The 16,534-nt window shown below is 42.9% G+C and overlaps 1 protein-coding gene across 3 annotated transcripts in view; it reads left to right on the top strand.

Annotated features, from left to right (window-relative positions):
- ZDHHC21 (zinc finger DHHC-type palmitoyltransferase 21) overlaps nt 1–16,534 on the top strand; it is a 131,815-nt gene that overhangs the window by 87,924 nt on the left and 27,357 nt on the right. For 2 of the 3 annotated variants that reach the window (XM_053702574.1, XM_053702573.1), the window contains exon 6: nt 15,462–15,578. The exons of the other annotated variant lie outside the window; for it this stretch is intronic. In XM_053702574.1, coding sequence (XP_053558549.1) covers nt 15,462–15,578 — 117 coding nt within the window. The remainder of the gene's footprint in view (nt 1–15,461; nt 15,579–16,534) is intronic. 3 annotated transcript variants of the gene reach the window in all.

The raw sequence follows: 16,534 nt of genomic DNA, 5'->3' as shown, positions 1-16,534 counted from the left end.
GTTCTTAAAGTTCTTCAGGGGGTTCCGTTTGAACCTCTTCATTCCATAGATTTCAAACTTTTATCTTGGAAAGTTCTTTTTTTGATAGCTATTTCCTCGGCTCGTAGAGTTTCCGAGTTATCTGCCTTACAATGTGATTCTCCTTATCTGATCTTCCATGCAGATAAGGTAGTCCTGCGTACCAAACCTAAGGTGGTATCTAATAAGAATATCAATCAAGAGATTGTTGTTCCGTCTTTGTGTCCTAATCCTTCTTCAAAGAAGGAACGTCTATTACACAATCTGGACGTGGTTCGTGCTTTAAAGTTTTACTTACAAGCTACTAAAGATTTTCGTCAAACATCTGCTTTGTTTGTTGTCTACTCTGGACAGAGGAGAGGTCAAAATGCTTCGGCATCCTCTCTTTCTTTTTGGCTAAAAAGCATAATCCGCTTAGCCTATGAGACTGCTGGCCAGCAGCCTCCAGAAAGGATTACAGCTCATTCTACTAGAGCTGTGGCTTCCACATGGGCCTTTAAAAATGAGGCTTCTGTTGACCAGATTTGCAAGGCGGCGACTTGGTCTTCGCTTCATACTTTTTCAAAATTCTACAAATGTGATACTTTTGCTTCTTCGGAGGCTATTTTTGGGAGGAAGGTTTTACAGGCAGTGGTACCTTCCGTTTAAGTACCTGCCTTGTCCCTCCCTTCATCCGTGTACTTTAGCTTTGGTATTGGTATCCCATAAGTAATGGATGATCCGTGGACTGGATACACCTTACAAGAGAAAACATAATTTATGCTTACCTGATAAATTTATTTCTCTTGTGGTGTATCCAGTCCACGGCCCACCCTGTTATTTTAAGGCAGTATTTTTTAATTTTAAACTACAGTCACCACTGCACCCTATGGTTTCTCCTTTCTCTGTTTGTTTTCGGTCGAATGACTGGATATGGCAGTTAGGGGAGGAGCTATATAGACAGCGCTGCTGTGGGTGTCCTCTTGCAACTTCCTGTTGGGAATGAGAATATCCCACAATTAATGGATGATCCGTGGACTGGATACACCACAAAAGAAATAAATTTATCAGGTAAGCATAAATTTATGTTTTTTATTTTTTCGTTCTCTTGCTATCTTTATTTGAAAAAAGAAGGCATCTAAGCTAAGGAGCCAGGCAATTTTTTGTTCAGAACCCTGGACAGCATTTGTTTATTGGTGGGTGAATTTATCCACCAATCTACAAGAACAACCCAGGTTGTTCACCAAAAATGGGCTGGCATCTAAACTTACATTCTTGCTTTTCAAATAAAGATACCAAGAGAATGAAGAAAATTTGATAATAGGAGTAAATTAGAAAGTTGTTAAAAATTGCATGCTCTATCTGAATCACAAACGAAAACTTTGGGTTCAGTGTCCCTTTTAAATGTTATGGCAAAATTTAATGTTACTTTTATGATTTCAGAATGGAAATGGCCAATTAGACTTTTAAGCTAAAATCTAGTTTGCTTTGAGAGAGGACAAGGGAAATTGGTTTAAAGGGACAGTCTACTTCAGAATGTTTGTTTAAAAAGATAGATAAATCCTTTAAAACCCATTCCCAAGTGTTGCACAGCCAACGCTGTTATATTAATATACTTTTTACCTGTGTGATTACCTTGTAGCTAAGCCTCTGCAGACCGCGCCCCGTTATTTCAGTTCTTTTAACAGACTTGCATTTTAGGCAATCAGTGATGACTCCTAGGTAACTCCACGGGAGTGAGTGCAATGTTATCTATATGGCACACATGAACTAATGCCCTCTAGCTGTGAAAATTGTCAAAATGCATTCAGCTAAGAGGCGTCCTTCAAGGGCTAAAAAATATTAGCCTATGTAGGTTTAGCTTTCAACAAAGAATACCAAGAGAACAAAGCAAATTTAATGATAAAAATTAATTGGAAAGTTGTTTAAAACTGCATGCCCTATCTGAATTGTGAAAGTTTAATTTTGACTAGACTGGCCCTTTAATATGAAGATTTCTAGCAACTGAGCTTGCTATGTTTAGAGAAGGCAGTGTTCACGTAAAAAAAACTAAAGAAAGCCATGTTTTATAGTGAACTCAAGCAAAAACGATGCCAAACCAAGGGGCTTACCTCCCATATCAATACCCAGAATACTGACTGCAAGTGGGAAGGAAGTATGCGTATACATTTTGTGAAGCAATTTCATGTGTGGAGGGGTGTGTGTGAGGCGATATCATGTGTGGGGGTGTGTATGTGTGGAGGTGTGTGAGGCGATATCATGTGTGGAGGTGTGTGAGGCGATATCATGTGTGGAGGTGTGTGTGTGAGGCGATATCATGTGTGGAGGTGTGTGTGTGTGAGGCGATATCATGTGTGGAGGTGTGTGTGTGTGAGGCAATATCATGTGTGGAGGTGTGTGTGTGTGAGGCAATATCATGTGTGGAGGTGTGTGTGTGTGAGGCAATATCATGTGTGGAGGTGTGTGTGTGTGAGGCAATATCATGTGTGGAGGTGTGTGTGTGTGAGGCAATATCATGTGTGGAGGTGTGTGTGTGTGAGGCAATATCATGTGTGGAGGTGTGTGTGTGTGAGGCAATATCATGTGTGGAGGTGTGTGTGTGTGAGGCAATATCATGTGTGGAAGTGTGTGTGTGAGAGGCAATATCATGTGTGGAGGTGTGTGTGTGAGGCGGTGTGTGTGTGAGGCGATATCATGTGTGGAGGTGTGTGTGTGTGTGAGGCGATATCATGTGTGAAGGTGTGTGTGAGGCAATATCATGTGTGGAGGGGTGTGTGTGAGGCGATATCATGTGTGTGAGGCGATATCATGTGTGTGGGTGTGTGAGGCAATATCATGTGTGGAGGTGTGTGTGTGAGGCGATATCATGTGTGGAGGTGTGTGTGTGTGAGGCGATATCATGTGTGGAGGTGTGTGTGTGTGTGAGGCGATATCATGTGTGGAGGTGTGTGTGTGTGAGGCGATATCATGTGTGGAGGTGTGTGTGTGTGAGGCGATATCATGTGTGGAGGTGTGTGTGTGTGTGAGGCGATATCATGTGTGGAGGTGTGTGTGTGTGTGAGGCAATATCATGTGTGGAGGTGTGTGTGTGTGAGGCAATATCATGTGTGGAGGTGTGTGTGTGTGAGGCAATATCATGTGTGGAGGTGTGTGTGTGTGAGGCAATATCATGTGTGGAGGTGTGTGTGTGTGAGGCAATATCATGTGTGGAGGTGTGTGTGTGTGAGGCAATATCATGTGTGGAGGTGTGTGTGTGTGTGAGGCAATATCATGTGTGGAGGTGTGTGTGTGTGTGAGGCAATATCATGTGTGGAGGTGTGTGTGTGTGAGGCAATATCATGTGTGGAGGTGTGTGTGAGGCGGTGTGTGTGTGAGGCAATATCATGTGTGGAGGTGTGTGTGTGAGGCGATTTCGTGTGTGGTGTGTGTGTGAGGCGATTTCATGTGTGGAGGTGTGTGTGTGAGGCGATATCGTGTGGAGGTGTGCGTTTTTTTTTTTCTTTTTCTTCTGGTTAACCTAAACAAAACAGTATTTCTCCTGTTAAGTGTGGTCAGTCCACGGGTCATCATTACTTCTGGGATATTAACTCCTCCTCAACAGGAAGTGCAAGAGGATTCACCCAGCAGAGCTGCTATATAGCTCCTCCCCTCTACGTCACACCCAGTCATTCTCTTGCACCCAACTAATAGATAGGATGTGTGAGAGGACTGTGGTGATTATACTTAGTTTTATACCTTCAATCAAAAGTTTATTTTATAACAGCACCGGAGTGTGTTGTTCCTTCTCTGGTAGAATTTGAAGAAGAATCTACCTGAGTTTTTTGTATGATTTTAGCCGGCGTAGTTAAGATCATATTGCTGTTCTCGGCCATCTGAGGAGTGAGGTAAACTTCAGATCAGGGGACAGCGGGCAGGTTAATCTGCAAAGAGGTATGTAGCAGCATATTATTTTCTGACAATGGAATTGACTGAGAAAATTCTGCCATACCGATATAATGTAAGCTCAGCCTTAAATGCAGTAGTAGCAACTGGTATCAGGCTGTCATGTATGTATATTTTACACTTCAGTATTCTGGGGAATGGCACTTCACTGGGATAATACTGTATGCATAAGACTTTAGCCTAATTTGCAGTGACTAGCAACAGGCTTTCTAATGTCATTTCATTTATTTGATGTTAAACGTTTTTGCTGGCATGTTAAATCGTTTAATTTTCTGAGGTACTGGGTGAAAAAATGTTTTGGGCACTGTTTTTTTCCACTTGGCAGTCGTTTTATTTAATTTAAGACAGTTTACTGATCTCCCTCACTGTTGTGGGTGAGGGGGAGGGGCCTATTTGGCGCTTTTGCTACGCATCAAAAAATTCAGTCAGAAGTCTCTCGTCTTCCCTGCATGATCCGGTTCGTCTCTACAGAGCTCAGGGGTCTTCAAAACTTATTTTGAGGGAGGTAATCACTCACAGCAGAGCTGTGAGATTGTAGCTGACTGTGATAAAAAACGTTTATTTCTGTACTTTTTTTCTGCTATCAGGGTTAGTTATCCATTGCTAATGGGGGCAATCCTTTGCTAAAATTGTGTTTTTACCGGAAAAGATTTGATGTTATAGTTTCTCAGTTTATTATTTCTCAACTGTCATAACTTTTTTCTGTGCTTCTTAAAGGCACAGTACGTTTTCATATTATTTGTAAATTACTTTGAAAAGTATTTCCAAGTTGCTAGGTTATTTGCTAGTGTGTTAAACATGTCTGATTCAGAGGAATATCTCTGTGCTATATGTGCTAAAGCCAAAGTGGAGCCCAATAGAAATTTATGTACTAATTGCATTGATGCTACTTTAAATAAAAGTCAATCTGTACAAATTGAACATATTTCACCAAACAACGAGGGGAGAGTTATGCCGTCTAACTCGCCTCACGTGTCAGTACCTGCATCTCCCGCTCGGGAGGTACGTGATATTGTAGCGCCGAGTACATCAGGGCGGCCATTACAAATCACATTACAGGATATGGCTAATGTTATGACTGAAGTTTTGGCTAAATTACCAGAACTAAGAGGTAAGCGTGATCACTCTGGGGTGAGAACAGAGTGCGCTGTTGATAATAGGGCCATGTCTGATACTGCGTCACAGTATGCTGAACATGAGGACGGAGAGCTTCAATCAGCAGGTGACGGTTCTGATCCCAATAGAATGGATTCAGACATTTCTAATTTTAAGTTTAAACTCGAAAACCTCCGTGTACTGTTAGGGGAGGTATTAGCAGCTCTAAATGATTGTAACACCGTTGCAATCCCAGAGAAATTATGTAGGCTGGATAGATACTATGCGGTACCGGCGAGTACTGACGTATTTCCTATACCTAAGAGGCTTACAGAGATAATTACTAAGGAGTGGGATAGGCCCGGTGTACCCTTTTCCCCCCTCCTGTGTTTAGAAAAATGTTTCCAATAGACGCCACCACACAGGACTTATGGCAGACGGTCCCTAAGGTGGAGGGAGCGGTTTCTACTCTGGCTAAGCGTACCACTATCCCGGTGGAGGATAGCTGTGCCTTTTCAGATCCAATGGATAAAAAATTAGAGGGTTACCTTAAGAAAATGTTTGTTCAACAAGGTTTTATATTGCAACCCCTTGCATGTATTGCGTCTGTCACGGCCGCGGCCGCTTTTTGGTCCGAGTCCCTGGAAGAGACACTTGACTCAATAACTATAGATGAGATTTCAAACAAGCTTAAGACACTTAAGCTAGCTAATTCATTTATTTCGGATGCCGTAGTACATTTAACTAAACTTACGGCTAAGAATTCCGGATTCGCCATTCAGGCACGCAGAGCACTGTGGCTAAAATCCTGGTCAGCTGACGTTACTTCTAAATCTAAATTACTTAACATACCTTTCAAAGGGCAGACCTTATTCGGGCCCGGGTTGAAAGAAATTATCGCTGACATTACAGGAGGTAAAGGCCATGCCCTGCCTCAAGACAGAGCCAAACCTAAGGCTAGACAGTCTAATTTTGGTTCCTTTCGGAATTTCAAAGCAGGAGCAGCATCAACTTCCTCTGCACCAAAACAGGAAGGAGCTGTTGCTCGCTACAGACAAGGCTGGAGACCTAACCAGTCCTGGAACAAGGGCAAGCAGGCCAGGAAACCTGCTGCTGCCCCTAAGACAGCATGAATTGAGGGCCCCCGATCCGGGAACGGATCTAGTGGGGGGCAGACTTTCTCTCTTCGCCCAGGCTTGGGCAAGAGATGTCCAGGATCCCTGGGCGTTAGAGATCATATCTCAGGGATACCTTCTGGACTTCAAATCCTCTCCCCCAAAAGGGAGATTTCATCTGTCAAGGTTGTCAACAAACCAAATAAAGAAAGAGGCGTTTCTACGCTGTGTACAAGATCTTTTACTAATGGGAGTGATCCATCCGGTTCCGCGGTCGGAACAAGGACAAGGGTTTTACTCAAATCTGTTTGTGGTTCCCAAAAAAGAGGGAACTTTCAGGCCAATCTTGGATTTAAAGATCCTAAACAAATTCCTAAGAGTTCCATCGTTCAAAATGGAAACTATTCGGACAATCTTACCCATGATCCAAAAGGGTCAGTACATGACCACAGTGGATTTAAAGGATGCTTACCTTCACATACCGATTCACAAAGATCATTACCGGTATCTAAGGTTTGCCTTCCTAGACAGGCATTACCAGTTTGTAGCTCTTCCATTCGGATTGGCTACGGCTCCAAGAATCTTCACGAAGGTTCTGGGTGCTCTTCTGGCAGTACTAAGACCGCGAGGAATTTCGGTAGCTCCGTACCTAGACGACATTCTGATACAAGCTTCAAGCTTTCAAACTGCCAAGTCTCATACAGAGTTAGTACTGGCATTTCTAAGGTCGCATGGATGGAAGGTGAACGAAAAGAAGAGTTCTCTCTTTCCACTCACAAGAGTTCCCTTCTTGGGGACTCTTATAGATTCTGTAGAATTGAAGATTTACCTGACAGAAGACAGGTTAACAAAGCTTCAAAATGCATGCCGTGTCCTTCATTCCATTCAACACCCGTCAGTAGCTCAATGCATGGAGGTGATCGGCTTAATGGTAGCGGCAATGGACATAGTACCCTTTGCACGCCTACATCTCAGACCGCTGCAATTGTGCATGCTAAGTCAGTGGAATGGGGATTACTCAGACTTGTCCCCTACTCTGAATCTGGATCAAGAGACCAGAAATTCTCTTCTATGGTGGCTTTCTTGGCCACATCTGTCCAGGGGGATGCCATTCAGCAGGCCAGACTGGACAATTGTAACAACAGACGCCAGCCTACTAGGTTGGGGCGCTGTCTGGAATTCTCTGAAGGCTCAGGGACAATGGAATCAGGAGGAGAGTCTCCTGCCAATAAACATTCTGGAATTGAGAGCAGTTCTCAATGCCCTTCTGGCTTGGCCCCAGTTAACAACTCGGGGGTTCATCAGGTTTCAGTCGGACAACATCACGACTGTAGCTTACATCAACCATCAGGGAGGGACAAGAAGCTCCCTAGCAATGATGAAAGTTTTAAAGATAATTTGCTGGGCAGAGTCTCACTCTTGCCACCTGTCAGCAATCCACATCCCGGGAGTGGAGAACTGGGAGGCGGATTTCCTAAGTCGTCAGACTTTTCATCCGGGGGAGTGGGAACTTCATCCGGAGGTCTTTGCCCAAATACTTTGACGTTGGGGCAAACCAGAGATAGATCTCATGGCGTCTCGACAGAACGCCAAGCTTCCTCGTTACGGGTCCAGATCCAGGGATCCGGGAGCGGTTCTGATAGATGCTTTGACAGCACCTTGGACCTTCGGGATGGCTTATGTGTTTCCACCCTTCCCGATGCTTCCTCGATTGATTGCCAGAATCAAACAGGAGAGAGCATCAGTGATTCTAATAGCGCCTGCATGGCCACGCAGGACTTGGTATGCAGACCTGGTGGACATGTCATCCTGTCCACCTTGGTCTCTACCTCTGAAACAGGACCTTCTGATACAGGGTCCCTTCAAACATCAAAATCTAATTTCTCTGAAGCTGACTGCTTGGAAATTGAACGCTTGATTTTATCAAAACGTGGTTTTTCTGAGTCAGTTATTGATACCTTAATACAGGCTAGGAAGCCTGTTACCAGAAAGATTTACCATAAAATATGGCGTAAATACTTATATTGGTGCGAATCCAAGAGTTACTCATGGAGTAAGTTTAGGATTCCTAGGATATTGTCTTTTCTACAAGAAGGTTTAGAAAAGGGTTTATCCGCTAGTTCCTTAAAGGGACAGATTTCAGCTCTGTCCATTCTTTTACACAAACGTCTGTCAGAAGTTCCGGACGTTCAAGCTTTTTGTCAGGCTTTAGCTAGGATCAAGCCTGTGTTTAAAACTGTTGCTCCACCATGGAGTTTGAACTTAGTTCTTAATGTTTTACAAGGTGTTCCGTTTGAACCCCTTCATTCCATTGATATCAAGCTGTTATCTTGGAAAGTTTTTAATGGCGATTTCCTCGGCTCGATGAGTCTCTGAGTTTTCTTCTGTTATGTGTGATCAGTCCACGGGTCATCATTACTTCTGGGATATAACTCCTCCCCAACAGGAAATGCAAGAGGATTCACCCAGCAGAGCTGATATAGCTCCTCCCCTCTACGTCAGTCCCAGTCATTCTCTTGCACCCAACAACTAGATAGGATGTGTGAGAGGACTATGGTGATTATACTTAGTTTTTATGACTTCAATCAAAAGTTTGTTATTTTACAATAGCACCGGAGCGTGTTATTACTTCTCTGGCAGAGTTTGAAGAAGAATCTACCAGAGTTTTTTACTATGATTTTAACCGGAGTAGTTAAGATCATATTGCTGTTCTCGGCCATCTGAGGGAGGTAAAAGCTTCAGATCAGGGGACAGCGGGCAGATGAATCTGCATTGAGGTATGTAGCAGTTTTTATTTTCTGAATGGAATTGATGAAAAAATCCTGCCATACCGTTATAATGACATGTATGTATACACTTCAGTATTCTGGGGATGGTATTTCACCGGAACTACTCTGTTAAAGGTCACTAATCCTTTTAATAAGTATTTGTCATGTTAAACGTTTTTGCTGGAATGTAGAATCGTTTACATTGCTGAGGTACTGAGTGAATAAATATTTGGGCATTATTTTCCACTTGGCAGTTGTTTGCTTTAATTGTGACAGTTTCGTTTCTCTTCACTGCTGTGTGTGAGAGGGAGGGGCCGTTTTTGGCGCTCTTTGCTACGCATCAAAAATTTCCAGTCAGCTACTCTTATATTTCCTGCATGATCCGGTTCATCTCTGACAGATCTAAGGGGTCTTCAAACTTCTTTGAAGGGAGGTATATTCTCTCAGCAGAGCTGTGAGAATTTTATATTGACTGTGAATAAAAACGTTGCTCTGTATTTTTATTTCAAATTTAATTATTGTTATTTTACTAATGGGAACAAAACCTTTGCTAAAAGTTGTGTTGTTTTAAAGTTTGATGCTATAACTGTTTTTCAGTTCATTATCTCAACTGTCATTTAATCGTTTAGTACCTCTTTGAGGCACAGTACGTTTTTGCTAAAAAAGATTATAACCAGGTTGCAAGTTATTGCTAGTGTGTTAAACATGTCTGACTCAGAGGAAGATATCTGTGTCATTTGTTCCAATGCCAAGGTGGAGCCCAATAGAAATTTATGTACTAACTGTATTGATGCTACTTTAAATAAAAGTCAATCTGTACAATGTGAACAAATTTCACCAAACTGCGAGGGGAGAGTTATGCCGACTAACTCGCCTCACGCGGCAGTACCTGCATCTCCCGCCCGGGAGGTGCGTGATATTATGGCGCCTAGTACATCTGGGCGGCCATTACAGATAACATTACATGATATGGCTACTGTTATGACTGAAGTTTTGTCTAAATTACCAGAACTAAGAGGCAAGCGCGATCACTCTGGGGTGAGAACAGAGTGCGCTGACAATACTAGGGCCATGTCTGATACTGCGTCACAGCTTGCAGAGCATGAGGACGGAGAGCTTCATTCTGTGGGTGACGGTTCTGATCCAAACAGATTGGATTCAGATATTTCAAATTTTAAATTTAAATTAGAGAACCTCCGTGTATTACTAGGGGAGGTCTTAGCAGCTCTCAATGATTGTAACACCGTTGCAATACCAGAGAAACTGTGTAGGTTGGATAAATACTTTGCGGTACCGGCGAGTACTGACGTTTTTCCTATACCTAAGAGATTAACTGAAATTGTTACTAAGGAGTGGGATAGACCCGGTGTGCCGTTCTCACCCCCTCCAATATTTAGAAAAATGTTTCCAATAGACGCCACCACTCGGGACTTATGGCAAACGGTCCCTAAGGTGGAGGGAGCAGTTTCTACTTTAGCTAAGCGTACCACTATCCCGGTGGAGGATAGCTGTGCTTTTTCAGATCCAATGGATAAAAAATTAGAGGGTTACCTTAAGAAAATGTTTGTTCAACAAGGTTTTATATTGCAACCCCTTGCATGTATCGCGCCGATTACGGCTGCGGCAGCATTTTGGATTGAGTCTCTGGAAGAGAACCTTAGTTCATCTACGCTAGACGACATTATGGACAGGCTTAGAGTCCTTAAACTAGCTAATTCATTCATTTCGGAGGCCGTAGTACATTTAACCAAACTTACGGCTAAGAACTCAGGATTCGCCATACAGGCACGTAGGGCACTGTGGCTAAAATCCTGGTCAGCTGATGTTACTTCTAAGTCCAAATTACTTAATATACCTTTCAAGGGGCAGTCTTTATTTGGGCCCGGTTTGAAAGAAATTATCGCTGACATTACAGGAGGTAAGGGCCACGCCCTACCTCAAGACAAAGCCAAAGCTAAGGCTAGACAGTCTAATTTTCGTCCCTTTCGGAATTTCAAAACAGGAGCAGCATCAACCTCCACTGCACCAAAGCAGGAAGGAGCTGTTGCTCGTTACAGGCAAGGCTGGAAACCTAACCAGTCCTGGAACAAGGGCAAACAGGCCAGGAAACCTGCTGCTGCCCCAAAGACAGCATGAACCGAGAGCCCCCGATCCGGGACCGGATCTAGTGGGGGGCAGACTTTCTCTCTTCGCCCAGGCCTGGGCAAGAGATGTTCAGGATCCCTGGGCGCTAGAGATCATATCTCAGGGATACCTTCTAGACTTCAAATTATCTCCCCCAAGAGGGAGATTTCATCTGTCAAGGTTGTCAACAAACCAGATAAAGAGAGAAGCGTTTCTACGCTGCGTACAAGATCTGTTATTAATGGGAGTGATCCATCCGGTTCCGCAGTCGGAACAAGGACAAGGGTTCTACTCAAACCTGTTTGTGGTTCCCAAAAAAGAGGGAACTTTCAGGCCAATCTTAGATTTAAAGATTCTAAACAAATTCCTAAGAGTTCCATCGTTCAAAATGGAAACTATTCGGACAATCTTACCCATGATCCAAAAGGGTCAGTACATGACCACAGTGGATTTAAAAGATGCTTACCTTCACATACCGATTCACAAAGATCATCACCGGTATCTAAGGTTTGCCTTCCTAGACAGGCACTACCAGTTCGTAGCTCTTCCATTCGGATTGGCTACGGCCCCAAGAATCTTCACAAAGGTTCTGGGTGCCCTTCTGGCGGTACTAAGACCGCGAGGGATTTCGGTAGCTCCGTACCTAGACGACATTCTAATACAAGCTTCAAGCTTTCAAACTGCCAAGTCTCATACAGAGTTAGTTCTGGCATTTCTAAGGTCGCATGGATGGAAAGTGAACGAAAAGAAGAGTTCTCTTTTTCCTCTCACAAGAGTTCCATTCTTGGGGACTCTTATAGATTCTGTAGAAATGAAGATTTACCTGACAGAAGACAGGTTAACAAAGCTTCAAGATACATGCCGTGTCCTTCATTCCATTCAACACCCGTCAGTAGCTCAATGCATGGAGGTGATCGGCTTAATGGTAGCGGCAATGGACATAGTACCTTTTGCACGCCTACACCTCAGACCGCTGCAATTGTGCATGCTAAGTCAGTGGAATGGGGATTACTCAGATTTGTCCCCTACTCTGAATCTGAATCAAGAGACCAGAAATTCTCTTCTATGGTGGCTTTATCGGCCACACCTGTCCAGGGGGATGCCATTCAGCAGGCCAGACTGGACAATCGTAACAACAGACGCCAGCCTACTAGGTTGGGGCGCTGTCTGGAATTCTCTGAAGGCTCAGGGATTATGGAATCAGGAGGAGAGTCTCCTTCCAATAAACATTCTGGAATTGAGAGCAGTTCTCAATGCCCTTCTGGCTTGGCCCCAATTAACAACTCGGGGGTTCATCAGGTTTCAGTCGGACAATATCACGACTGTAGCTTACATCAACCATCAGGGAGGGACAAGGAGCTCCCTAGCAATGATGGAAGTATCAAAGATAATTCGCTGGGCAGAGTCTCACTCTTGCCACCTGTCAGCAATCCACATCCCGGGAGTGGAGAACTGGGAGGCGGATTTCTTGAGTCGCCAGACTTTTCATCCGGGAGAGTGGGAACTTCATCCGGAGGTCTTTGCCCAAATACTTCGACGTTGGGGCAAACCAGAGATAGATCTCATGGCGTCTCGCCAGAACGCCAAACTTCCTCACTACGGGTCCAGATCCAGGGATCCGGGAGCGGTTCTGATAGATGCTTTGACAGCACCTTGGAAATTCGGGATGGCTTATGTGTTTCCACCCTTCCCGCTGCTTCCTCGATTGATTGCCAAAATCAAACAGGAGAGAGCATCAGTGATTCTAATAGCGCCTGCATGGCCACGCAGGACTTGGTATGCAGATCTAGTGGACATGTCATCCTGTCCGCCTTGGTCTCTACCTCTAAGACAGGACCTTCTGATACAGGGTCCATTCAAACATCAAAATCTAACTTCTCTGAAACTGACTGCTTGGAAATTGAACGCTTGATTTTATCAAAACGTGGTTTTTCTGAGTCGGTTATTGATACCCTGATACAGGCTAGGAAGCCTGTTACCAGAAAGATTTACCATAAAATATGGCGTAAATACCTATACTGGTGCGAATCCAAACGTTACTCCTGGAGTAAGGTTAGGATCCCTAGGATATTGTCCTTTCTACAAGAAGGTTTAGAAAAGGGTTTATCAGCTAGTTCATTAAAGGGACAGATTTCAGCTCTGTCCATCTTGTTACACAGGCGTCTGTCAGAAAATCCAGACGTCCAGGCCTTTTGTCAGGCTTTAGCTAGGATCAAGCCTGTGTTTAAAGCTGTTGCTCCACCATGGAGTTTAAACTTAGTTCTTAACGTTTTACAGGGTGTTCCGTTTGAACCCCTTCATTCCATTGATATAAAATTGTTATCTTGGAAAGTTCTGTTTTTAATGGCTATTTCCTCGGCTCGAAGAGTCTCTGAGTTATCAGCATTACATTGTGATTCTCCTTATCTGATTTTTCACTCAGACAAGGTAGTTCTGCGTACTAAACCTGGGTTCTTACCTAAGGTAGTCACTAACAGGAATATCAATCAAGAGATTGTTGTTCCATCCTTGTGTCCAAATCCTTCTTCAAAGAAGGAACGTCTTCTACACAATCTGGATGTAGTTCGTGCCCTCAAGTTCTACTTGCAGGCAACTAAAGATTTTCGCCAAACTTCTTCCCTGTTTGTCGTTTATTCTGGACAGAGGAGAGGTCAAAAAGCTTCTGCTACCTCTCTCTCTTTTTGGCTTCGTAGCATAATACGTTTAGCCTATGAGACTGCTGGACAGCAGCCTCCTGAAAGAATTACAGCTCACTCCACTAGAGCTGTGGCTTCCACTTGGGCCTTTAAGAATGAGGCCTCTGTTGAACAGATTTGCAAGGCTGCAACTTGGTCTTCGCTTCATACTTTTTCCAAATTTTACAAATTTGACACTTTTGCTTCTTCGGAGGCTATTTTTGGGAGAAAGGTTCTTCAGGCAGTGGTTCCTTCTGTATAATGAGCCTGCCTATCCCTCCCGTCATCCGTGTACTTTTGCTTTGGTATTGGTATCCCAGAAGTAATGATGACCCGTGGACTGATCACACATAACAGAAGAAAACATAATTTATGCTTACCTGATAAATTCCTTTCTTCTGTTGTGTGATCAGTCCACGGCCCGCCCTGTTTTTAAGGCAGGTAAATATCTTTTAAATTATACTCCAGTCACCACTTCACCCTTGGTTACTCCTTTCTCGTTGATTCTTGGTCGAATGACTGGGACTGACGTAGAGGGGAGGAGCTATATCAGCTCTGCTGGGTGAATCCTCTTGCATTTCCTGTTGGGGAGGAGTTATATCCCAGAAGTAATGATGACCCGTGGACTGATCACACAACAGAAGAAAGGAATTTATCAGGTAAGCATAAATTATGTTATCTGCCTTACATTGTGATTCTCCTTATCTGATTTTTCATTCAGACAAGGTAGTTCTGCGTACTAAACCTGGGTTCTTACCTAAGGTGGTCACTAACAGGAATATCAATCAAGAGATTGTTGTTCCATCTTTGTGTCCTAATCCTTCTTCGAAGAAGGAACGTCTGCTACACAATCTAGATGTAGTCCGTGCCCTGAAATTTTATCTACAGGCAACTAAGGATTTTCGACAAACGTCTTCCCTGTTTGTCGTTTATTCTGGTCAGAGGAGAGGTCAAAAAGCTTCGGCTACCTCTCTCTCTTTTTGGCTTCGTAGCATAATACGGTTAGCCTATGAGACTGCTGGACAGCAGCCTCCTGAAAGAATTACAGCTCATTCTACTAGAGCTGTGGCTTCCACTTGGGCCTTTAAGAATGAGGCTTCTGTTGAACAGATTTGCAAGGCTGCAACTTGGTCTTCTCTTCATACTTTTTCCAAATTTTACAAATTTGACACTTTTGCTTCTTCGGAGGCTGTTTTTGAGAGAAAGGTTCTTCAGGCAGTGGTTCCTTCCGTATAAAGAGCCTGCCTGTCCCTCCCGTCATCCGTGTACTTTAGCTTTGGTATTGGTATCCCAGAAGTAATGATGACCCGTGGACTGACCACACTTAACAGGAGAAAACAAAATTTATGCTTACCTGATAAATTCCTTTCTCCTGTAGTGTGGTCAGTCCACGGCCCGCCCTGTTTTTTATGGCAGGTCTAAAAAAAATTTAAATTATACTCCAGTCACCACTGCACCCTTTGGCTTCTCCTTTCTCGTTGGTTCTTGGTCGAATGACTGGGTGTGACGTAGAGGGGAGGAGCTATATAGCAGCTCTGCTGGGTGAATCCTCTTGCACTTCCTGTTGGGGAGGAGTTAATATCCCAGAAGTAATGATGACCCGTGGACTGACCACACTACAGGAGAAAGGAATTTATCAGGTAAGCATACATTTTGTTTTAATTAATAAAATATTAATACTAATCTTGCACAATACATCTTAACTTTTTTGTAATATTATATAGATATATATTTTTTCTTTTTAGGATATTTTTGTGTTTCGTCATGAACTGGCCTTGCTGCGGTTATCTACGTTTATGGGTATCCTTATGTTCGGTGGTATGTGCAGTCTTTTCTACACACAAATCATGGGTATATTGACGGTATGTGGAACTTCTTCAACAATTTTTTATTTTATTTTAATGTTCATTTAAAAAAAAGAAATATATAATGAAAACTGAAGATTGAGCGGGTGGTACCACTGTGGAAGAATGACATAGATATATTTTGGTCCATTCCTGTCCCCAAACCCTTTGTGTTCACTCAAGGAAGTGTTGAAAAAGTTCAATTTATATTACACAGTTCTATCATTTAAATCTATTTTTCACTGTAGTTGTATTACAGGTTTAGCTAGCATCATATATTTGAAACCTAAAACTATGTTTTTTTTTTGTTTGTTTTTTTAAATATACATTACAACATAGTACTGACTATTACTTAATAGGAACTAACTAACACATTTTATTAACAATTAAGCAGGATCCAAAAATCCATAGGCCAATTATAGTCTCAATGGTACACTACTGACTGTAACTAAAGAAGAAAGGGGCTTGGTAATGTGCCGTAGTGCAGCCAGTAAGGCCAGTCGAATACTTGGTTGCATTGGAATAGGTATTAGTAGTAGCAGAAATAGCAAGGTTCTTGTGCCACTTTACAGATCATTAGTTAGACCAATTCTGGAATGCTGTGTACAGTTCTGGAGACCATATCTTCAGAACGATATAAATACACTAGAAGCTGTCCAAAGGAGGGCTACTAAAATGGTACATGGTCTAAAATATAAAACGTACAAAGAAAGACTCTATTATCTAAATATGTATAGTTTAGAAGATAGAAGGGAAAGAGGTGACATGATAGAAACCTTCAAACGAATAAATGCCAAAATAAGGGGTCACAATCTAAAGTTAGAGGGTAGAAGATTCAGGAGAAATTTGAGGAAGCTTTTTTTTTTACGGAAAGTGTTGTGGATTCATGGAATAAACTTCCATTTGAGGTAAACACAAAGGCCTAGATAACGAGTTGTGCGTTAGGACCTCTTAACACTGCTTTTTAACGCCGC

This window comes from Bombina bombina, chromosome 2, assembly GCF_027579735.1.
Source record: "Bombina bombina isolate aBomBom1 chromosome 2, aBomBom1.pri, whole genome shotgun sequence".
Classification (NCBI taxonomy): domain Eukaryota; kingdom Metazoa; phylum Chordata; class Amphibia; order Anura; family Bombinatoridae; genus Bombina; species Bombina bombina.
This window is presented reverse-complemented; position numbering and strand designations above follow the sequence as displayed.